At 40.7% G+C, this 9788-nt stretch overlaps 1 protein-coding gene across 1 annotated transcript in view; it reads left to right on the top strand.

The window, feature by feature from the left end:
• atp2a3 (ATPase sarcoplasmic/endoplasmic reticulum Ca2+ transporting 3) overlaps positions 1-9788 on the top strand; it is a 56408-nt gene that overhangs the window by 10088 nt on the left and 36532 nt on the right. The window contains exons 2-5 of the mRNA XM_035666167.1: positions 2818-2835; positions 3165-3247; positions 8181-8285; positions 8931-9069. Of these exons, the coding sequence (XP_035522060.1) occupies positions 2818-2835; positions 3165-3247; positions 8181-8285; positions 8931-9069 (345 nt within the window). The remainder of the gene's footprint in view (positions 1-2817; positions 2836-3164; positions 3248-8180; positions 8286-8930; positions 9070-9788) is intronic.

Below are 9788 nucleotides of genomic sequence, written 5' to 3'. Positions count from 1 at the left end.
GGCGGGGTGGAGGAGGGGGGGTGGGGAGGTGCTGTGGGGACACAGAGAGAGAGAGAGGTGAAGTCAGTATTCAGGAATGCGCCTGGGCAAGCCTCGGGTTGACAGAGCCCAGATGACTGAGGGAATCCTTGGCAGAGGGAAGCCGGGGAACCCCGTTCAACACCTCCAGCCTTTTCCCTCCCTCCCTCCCTCTCTCTCTCTTTTTCCTTCCCTCTCTCTCTCTCTTTCCCCTTTCGTCTGCCTTGTCCTTTCAGTCAGTCCATCTTTGTCTCCAGCACTGGAGTCGCAGCCAGCCTGTCTGCCATAAAAACATTATACAACCAGGGAGGCACAGTAATGGGGAAACAGGCTTATGTCAGACTGGTGGAGCATGGAAAACAGCAGAACCCACTTCTCCACATTTCTGCTGCTGCTGCTGGCAGAGTGCAGCCAAAAGTCCCCCGTGAGTTCAACCGTGTCCAACCTGAACTCTGAAAACCCTCCAGACAGCAAGTTTGAAAAAGCCATTCACAATGACTCATCAGCTATTCTTACACAGGCTGAGGGTGGTCATTCGAGGAGTCGAAAGACGGCCTCTGCACAAGGGTCAGTCTTCCCAAGAGGGTTGTTTTCTAATAGATTATGCAAAACTAATAATATTCAGCAGCTCATGTGCGGGTTTGACTGAGGTATTGTCAAATCAAAGTGGGTTTTTTGCATATTACAGCTTGTTGCACTGCAACAATCCGTTTCGCTTCCCCTGGTTTTATTACAAGAAAATGATTCCTCCTGAAGTTATCAAACAACTTTTTGTCAAGACCATTCTAAAAATACATTTTGAAGCCGTCGAGAAGTCATGATGTGAATTAATTTCTCTTTCCGCCAGTGGCATGTGTAATGTGAGTGGTTGGCTGGAGGGGTTTTTGTTTTTGGAAGGAGGCTGCGGGCTCACGTCATGGCCCTTCCTCTTTCCAGCCCCTCTCTCCACAGGTTCACGTTTGATACTCGTGTAGTGCGGTATGGTCAAAACATGCAGAGAAACACGAGGTTTCCACTGCTTCAAGACGAAAACCCAACTTTTCCAGGAAGAAATCAAACCAATGGTTTGATGGCGGAGAAATACCCGAAATCGAGCAGAAAATTAGCAGATAGATGTATGTTGCTGGTTACATTGGACCTGTTTGGCCATGGCTCTGCGTTGGACTTGATGAAGATCTGACAAATGCAGTGACTAAGCACGCCTGTGTCTCATTGTGGTGACACTGATCAACAGTACTTGTCAATTGGAATGTTTTTAGAATATGACTGATGTGTTTTCTACTCACACCCGTGACTCATGTGTGGTGGGTGTTGTGTTCTGGTAATCAAATCAGAGTGGATAAGATGCTCAGCTTGTCTCAAAATGCCAAAAAACACAGCTTTTCTTTTGAAGTGACAAATGACAAGATGATGTGAAAGAAAAGAGCAACGTGCTGGGATTCTTGGGTCTCTTTTTGTGGGAGCTTACCCACATACTGATGCAAATAAAGGGGAGGGGGTTTAGTGCTCTGATGGCTGTGACTGAGAAATAAACTCCAACAGTTTAGAGTCTAAGGCTGCAGCATGAATGTCAATGACATTACCTAGTGTGGCCTGGACAAGCGAACAAAGGTTACCTTTATTCTCAAAGCCACCTCAGATAAGGCTCCAGCTATTTATTTATTTTCATTGTTTAATCTTTTAATTATTTTCTCAATTATTTAATAATGAAGCAGTATTCCCGGAGCCCAATGTGATGTCTTAAAATTGTTTTTTTTCCAACTAACAATCCAAACTAAAAGATATTTATTTTACACTGATATAAAACTGAAAATTCTGCAGATTTTCACATCTATCTACCAAACACTTCAGCACTACTCCCTGGTTTGTTTGCATGCATGTTAAGACTACAGTACAGTACCTGCAATAAAATAAAACCTTGGCAATTTCATAGTGATTTATTTAAAAAAATAAAGTGAGTAATATGGGACTGAGAGCTGAAACAATTAGTCTATTACTCACTTAGTTGATCAACAGAAAGATGGCAATTTTTTTGATAATCAGTTTATTGTTCCAATAAATTTTTTGTGCAAAAATGCCCAATCTTCACTACTTCCTGTCTCTCATTTCAATATTTTTCAGTTTTTTTTATGATATTAAACAAAATTTTTGTCTTTCTTTTGGCCAGTTTGTCAGACAAAACAAGCTATTTGAACACAGCTTGTATGTTTTCTCACATTTTATGGACCAAATGATTAATTGAGAAAATAATCTGTTGCATCAATAAAAGTGATGATGGGTTGATGATAATTTACTGGTATTCATTGTGAAGAGACACACTCCATCCACTTCACCCTAGATATATTGAGTCCCATCTTACAGGTGATTTGAAAGCATTTATGGGTGGTGATTTCAGCTAACCTTTACAAGAGCAGAAGATGAGCAATCAAACTGGTGTCAAAGTCGTTGGTTAGGTCTTATGAAGCTGATTGTTATTACAGCATACACCATTTTTCCTGAGAGTCATCATGCAGCGTTAATACTGTAGGCCTGAAGCTATATTAAAAGCACTAAGAAGAGTTGAGAATCCATAAAGGATCAGTTGGATTGGTAGTTATTCATCATTTTATCATCATAACCAAGCAGAATGATTCTGCAGAGTCATTTGTACGTGTCCATGCATCTCAAAGTCAGACTGAGTTAATCAAATGTATTAACTGCTCTTTGTCTTTCTCTTCCACCTTCCTCCCCCACCCTCTCCACTCTCTCCGGCCCCGCCAACTTGATTCCTTTACAACCGCCGTGGTGTGACATCCACAGAGCTCCCAGCTGAAGAAGGTAAATATTGATTTTTCCAGTGAGCTGTGATCCTCCTCCCTTTGCTACCTGATTAAGTGTCTTGAGTCAGGATCCTTTCTTCTCTGTAGACTGAGGGCTAAACTTTGGGAGTGTACACTACTGCACTTTTCCAACCATAGTCACACACCACTACTCTTCTGTAAATACAGGGAATGTTTATCTTTACCATCGCTTATCAGTACTATGAAACTAATGTCATCTTATAGATGTTAAGTATAATGGCACACTTTGAGCCTCACAGTAGAAGCCACAGACGTTAAATTGAGTGTGATGCATAAAGGTGTGTGACGTGTATTTGTCTATTTCAGGGAAGTCCCTGTGGGAGCTGGTGGTGGAGCAGTTTGAGGACCTCCTGGTCAGGATCCTGCTGCTAGCTGCTTGTGTCTCCTTTGTAAGTACGACCCAGATAATTAAAATGCCAGTGGCCTTCATCTTATTTGTTCTTGATCTTGATTCTCAAATGTACCCCTGTGGGATTTGAGACCTAAATTGGACATTGGCCAGGAAATTGCCACCTAATAAGACTGCTCCGTTAGCTTTAGGCTGCTTTATTCCCCTGTTAGAACACTGCTCAACCTAGTTAGTGGTCTCCTTTCATGTGGAAACAAGTGTATTACAGGCTTTTCCATTCAGTGTTGATATGGTTTCAGCAAGGGGAACAGGCAGAGTATTTCTGCCGAACTGGAAACAAAACTATCAATCAAAACTCCCTCTGCTGCAGTGTCTCAAACTGTGACCCCGGTTGCAGTCAGAGGGTGGTGAAGGTCGGAGAGGGGTGGAGCAGGGGGAATCCTGACTGCATAATAACTTTTTTCCATCTATTACTGCACGTCCCCGGTGTCTCGGGATGGAATTGCTGTTGCTATTTCTGAAAGTAGGAAAATTGCTCTAAAAATGTATATGACACAATATATCTTCCCTAACTGTTGTCGTGTTAGTGAGAGGCTCTCGGAGCAGGCGTGGGTTGTAACTGCAGGACTCTGGAGCGTGGGCTCACTTTTCCTCATGTAAATCAGGCTTTCCTAACTTTAAAAAGGTTGTTTATAGTGGAACACGGCCCCTGTTCCATAGCCGCACAGACCCTCATGCTTTACAATGTCATCGTTGCCTGGAGAGGTTTCAGCCTAACTAATGTGAGGTTCCTTGTGACTCAAAATCACAAATATATTACAGTCAAGAGCAGCTTGTCTTAATCACGCACATTTGCAGAGCTTGTCTGTTGATAAATGATATTTCTTTAGTCCTCCTTGAACCTATTTGCTTACAATTTTGTATGTCACCAGTATAAACTGGAGTGAAAGTTAAACTATAGCCTGGGACTCATTTGGCTGATCTTTTGAATATATTCAAACTGAGATGATTAGACTCTCCTGCCTCTTTTGCATGGCACAAGACTGAAGCTTATCATCAGACAAAACAGGGAAGGGTAGGCTACTTTATAATATATGTACATATGACAACAAATTTACAGCAAAAAAAGCAAAGCACATTGTTTATGAATTAAATCCAGCGAGCTATAGCCTGAACTGCGCCTTAGCTGAGACCATTTTATTATTTATTTTTTATAATTTGTCTGTTTTGTTGAGGCTACAAGCTGATAGTGAGCCGGCTCTCTGGTAGGGGTTTAATAGAGCAGAGCCCCACACAGAAAGCCACACTAGCCACCTGAAACAATCAGTGTACTTCCTCCCTTTCAGCTGAAGGAAGAGAAAGGGCTGATCTTTTATTTGGTTTTCCACATCACTACATCAAGTTGAGCTAGTGTTGGGCAGGTCAAGAGAGTACAGGAAGGGCCTTAAAAAGTCAAGTGACAGTTGAATTGGTTTTTTAAGCCTCCTGTGTTTACATCACATTTTTTAATAGGTGACCTTAGGAGTGTTTCTTCTGATGAATTTGATATGAATAAAATGTGTTTTTCCATTTTGCCGAGCGCCGTGTGATGTTCCAAAACTCTGGAGACGTTCAGATATAATGGGCCATCTGTCGGCATGTGTCTCAGCGTTCAGTTATGCATGTGGGGTGTGAGGAGTGCAGTGTTTAAAGCTGTAAGGAGAGGTTTATTTTGGTGATGAAGCTTTGATTTCAAAACCCAACGTTGAATCTGAGCCTAATTTTGCATCAGATTGCCAAATGCGAGCAGTTAAATTTCCCCCAGATTCTCTCCATTTGAACTCCTATTCAGCAAGAAAGTAGGAGTTAGGTATTCAAACCCCTCTCTGAATGTGCACTGATTGTGTGAAGTGTCTTTTGAGTCGTCCTCACTGAGAGGACTGCCATTGTTGCCCTCCAATCTCGGCCCCGTCAGAAGGGAGATTTACCGTCCCAAATGATGTGGAATGATGAGCTATCGACCAGGCTCAGGCTGCTGAGACGTACACTCCGGTGCTCAATACTCTGCAGAGAATATACTCTTTTATCATTTGATAAGCCCCATCAGATCATGGAAAAGTAGATCCACTTTATCTCCCCTTCTCTCTCTGCTGCCTTTGTTGTGCAGCAATTTTAGCTGTTATTGATAAAATAATGGAAACATAAATATGAAGTCATTTCTGTGTTGCAGTGGGGAGCTTTTTCTGTTGTAATCTCCTAAAAATGTACTTCAGTGCTTATTATAGCATTATAGCATTATAGCATTAAGTAACTAACTGTTATAACTATATCTGGCCATAGAAGATGGGGAAGTATAGTTACATAATAGTAATTGCACAGTATATTTGTTGATCTCTGAGGAGATGTTCATTTGTAACCAGTTCTTTTTAATTTAATAAAGCAATTGCATTCATTTATATGTTTATTGTAGGTTTATTCCACCTCTGAGGTACTTTTTGAGGCATGACAGCTGTAATCACCTTTTTTATATTAACAATTGATCACATGACTACCTGTAACTGAAACTGTACAGTAAGCAGCTGCTTTCTGAATAAAATCTCTAAAAACCGACTGTACGCTGCCTGCCCAGAACCTAAAGTTAGCAAAGGTTAGCAATAGGAAGTTAGCAACTAACTACTGAACATAGTGGAGAACTTAGCAGATAGTGGGCCAGATATGTTTCTCAGAAGTTCACAAAAACAAAGCTTCAACAGGAAGGTGAAAATTGGACTTCATTGGAAACTCGACTCCAGATGAATGCTAATGTTGCTTTGTATTCTGCTCAATGTGAAAAGAAGTAATGTTTTCTAGCACCCTAACCCTAACTATATTAATGTTAATATGTCTTGTTGTTTAACAGCTTGTTTCTTCTGCCCTCAAGTGGCCAAAATGTTATTGCAGGTTTAGTTCTTGTGTGGTCAATTAACCTCATAATTTGACTATGACATTAGTGAGTTGGTTCAATTATCACTACTAGATTGACGTCTCTCAGATCAAAAATAAAAAGGGAGTGATTGTTGTGCTTTGAGTTTATAATGCCATAATAGGCATGAACAGCTGATCAAGTAAATTGTTTTCATTCTGCGTTGCAGAATAAAAGAGGAATGACTAGATCACTTGAACAGAATGATCACTTCAGATTAGTTTAAGCACTTAAGATGTACATAGTAAGATTTTACGTAATTATTTAATTAATGATTTTTTTTTTTTTAAAGCAGATTTCAGTCTCGCAGTTTTAGCTGTTGACTGTCTTGTCATTCAACCCACTCAAGCCTCATGTTCTGGTACACAGTCATCCGAAAAGACACTGCACCATAGAAAGAAGTAGATCCCACAAATCCTTATGTAAATGTTAATTTGCGTGTGATTTTCCTACAATCCAAGGGCTTGGGTGTACTGGGTCTAAACCGTACTACAAAATGCACTACTGCAAAACTGGGCTTCGTAATAATGAAAGTGTTTAAAATTAGTCCAGTTCCAGTGTAATCCCAATGATTTTATTTCCCCAATGATCTAATTTCCTGCAGGATTTAATTTATTTTTATTGCCCTTGTCATTTTAGGCATCGTCCTGCTGCTCTAGGCTATCCAACATATGAGGGTTTCGTCATTACATTTAGCGTTTATATGAGAGTATTTGTTTTTTTGAGACTCTATTATATTCAGTTTATGTATTTATAATGTTGTTTTTAAAGCACACCCTTCATTTGTTTTAATTTAGTGTCAAGTAGAGTTTCAATGAACTTAAAAAAAACCTAAAATGAATGACACAGTGTATTGAGTGGAGAGAGAAATGGATATGAGACTAATTAGGACTGCATCATTTAGACTAATTATATTTGTTTTGAATGTCCACAGTCACTGTTAGAAGGACAAACCAGCTTTTCCTGCTCGGTGTGAGAAATGTTAGTTTTTCTTGTGTTGTCACTGCGCTCTGCAGTATCTTGCCTTTGCAGTCACTTCCAGCCTGAAATGTGTGCAGCCTGCAGAGGCACAGGCCTGGACCCTCTGGCCATTTACAAGCCTTTCTGTTTCGAGTGCTAGTGTTATGAAAAGAGCAGGCTATAAGTGGATCTCTCCTGATTTCAGCTACACTTTATCACCTGCTCTTGGCTGTGGAGGTCAGAGGTTTACTGCAGTCTATAGACCAGCCATTCATAACCAGAGTTACTCGTACCACAGTACTTTGGCAGTGGCCAGCGGGTACACAGGAAGATTCTAGAGCAGCTCAACTAATTTGAAAAAAACAAACAAGCTAAAATTACAATTTAAATTTAGAAAATATATCTACATGCTGTATTGATTCATCTTAAATTGAAATAGATAGCTGAAAGTTATTCTTGAATTGTTGAAACAGTTAAAAATAATGAATAAATAGTTGAACTTATTAACCAAAAGTAATGCATAAATAGTTGAAATAGATAATAAGCTATTGGATAAATGGTTGGAATAGTTAGCTAAAAGTAGGCTAATGTTAGTGGATAAATAATTAACCAAAAGTAATGTAGAAATACTTTAAATAATTACCTAAAAGTAAGCTAATTGATAAATGGTTGAAATAATTAGCTAAAAGTTGGCTAATGTATAAATGGTTTAACTTATTAACCAAAGATAATTGATAAATGAATTAAATAAATGGTCAATGGATATATTGTTTAAATAGGTAACCTTAGCTAATAGTAATGGATGAAAGAGAAATAGTTAGCTAAAAGTAACTAAAATCACTCAAAGTCATATTATGACTAGTAGTAGTTGTACAAGGGGTATTGAGTTCTATCTGTGTAGTCTGTAGGAGTACAAGGTGGGAACCATTAAAGATAACACTGGAACTGAGCTGCAGCTCAGTTTGGCTTTGTTTTTCCATATTTTTCAAGCATTTTTCCTCCCAAACATGTTTCAGAGCAAGCTGTTACTGAAAATGTATATAATTGAGTCAACATGTGTATGTTCATCTAGGTGTTGGCTCTGTTTGAGGAAGGAGAGGAGACAACCACCGCCTTTGTTGAGCCAGTTGTCATTCTTCTTATCCTTATCGCCAACGCTGTTATCGGGGTCTGGCAGGTGAGATACACTCTTCATCCTGTGTCTCTGTGTAAAGTGTATACATACACATGAGTAATGTTTCTTTCCACAAGGTGTTCACCTGGTTACAGAGACTAACGATGCCGAAGAGGACAGTAAAGTCAAAACATTTTATCCTGTCCGCCAGCTGTTGCAGGATACATGGATTCACCTTTAGTGTCTTGTTATCTGTGTGCTCTATTCAAACTGACACAATGAGTTAACATCTGTACATCCAAATGGCACATTGCAATAGGATGAGGCTGTCGACGCCGGAGAACGTTAGTCTGTGCGTCAAGTCGAAGCATAAACAAACCAGGGAGCTCATGCAAAATGCCCTCTTGGTTCATTTGTGTTGACAAGGAAGCAGGAATTTTAGATGCAAGCGTCCAAAATAGAGATGGGGAGACCATCAGCAATTTGGGAAAGAAGGCATGTTGCCCTGCTCTGTTGGGACACAGTGTAACAAATCAACATAAGCGACTTTTCTCTTTTAGTGTGTTTGCCTTGTGACAGAATAACCTGTTAATGCAAGAAAACATTGAATACAATTTATTCTAAAAACATGAATTTACCAAGAAGTTAAAAAATTATCCGTGTCCTTTTCCTGGCATGACTTTCTCTTTCTGACATCTCTCTACACAGGAGCGAAATGCTGAAAATGCCATTGAGGCTCTGAAAGAGTATGAACCAGAGATGGGAAAGGTGTACCGCATGAACCGCAAGGCTGTCCAGAGGATCAAAGCCAGAGACATCGTCCCAGGAGACATAGTGGAGGTTGCAGGTAAGCCGTGGCGGCACCCAGCGAAAGTCTAACTGTCACTCAATGAGGCTAATTTATGCTTTGTCTACCTCCAGAGGACTCTCACTGCTGTCACCTAGCTGCCTGTATGCTACCATTACTGCCGACATGCACAGAAACAAGCTCACACAGCTTTTGCCACCCATTCATGAGTCTGGAAACACTATTGGAATATCTCAAACTCGATTACATAAGAGTCTTTTCTCTGGGTGTGCAGGTGCCAGGGCTGCTACCCAGTTGTGTCTGTTTATGTGTGTGTGTGAGGTTCTGTGTAAGTGGCTGTGGTCTCTCCTTGTATTTAAGGCCCAGTTTGATTTTCCACAGCTTTTCCCCTTTTCCCTTTGCTTTCCATGCTCTCAGTCTCACCACCTGGACGCTGCTGGATGTTTGTCAGCTCCTCACTCACACTCCCCCACGTTACATGCACATACACACAATTCCCCTGCTGTAAACTCGCCCATGTGTGGGCAGCCTCGTCTAAAAATAGTCTTGTTGTCACTCTGGTTCCAGAACATCTGTGTATGCCAGAGTTGATGTGCGAGCGCACACACATGCAGCACCAAGGAGATCACTTCACCATCAACATGACCGGTTCTGAGAGGGTAATCCTCGGCTTTGTGGGGCTAATGATTCGTCTGAGACGGCTCGGAGTGATGTGTGGGAAAGAAGGGAAAGCTCAGGGTGTGTGTGTGTCTGTCTGT

Source organism: Morone saxatilis, unplaced genomic scaffold (assembly GCF_004916995.1).
Source record: "Morone saxatilis isolate NCDOM2014 unplaced genomic scaffold, NCSU_SB_2.0 Contig20, whole genome shotgun sequence".
Classification (NCBI taxonomy): domain Eukaryota; kingdom Metazoa; phylum Chordata; class Actinopteri; family Moronidae; genus Morone; species Morone saxatilis.
The sequence above is the reverse complement of the archived record's forward strand: the minus strand, read 5'-3'. Positions and strand labels throughout refer to the sequence as shown.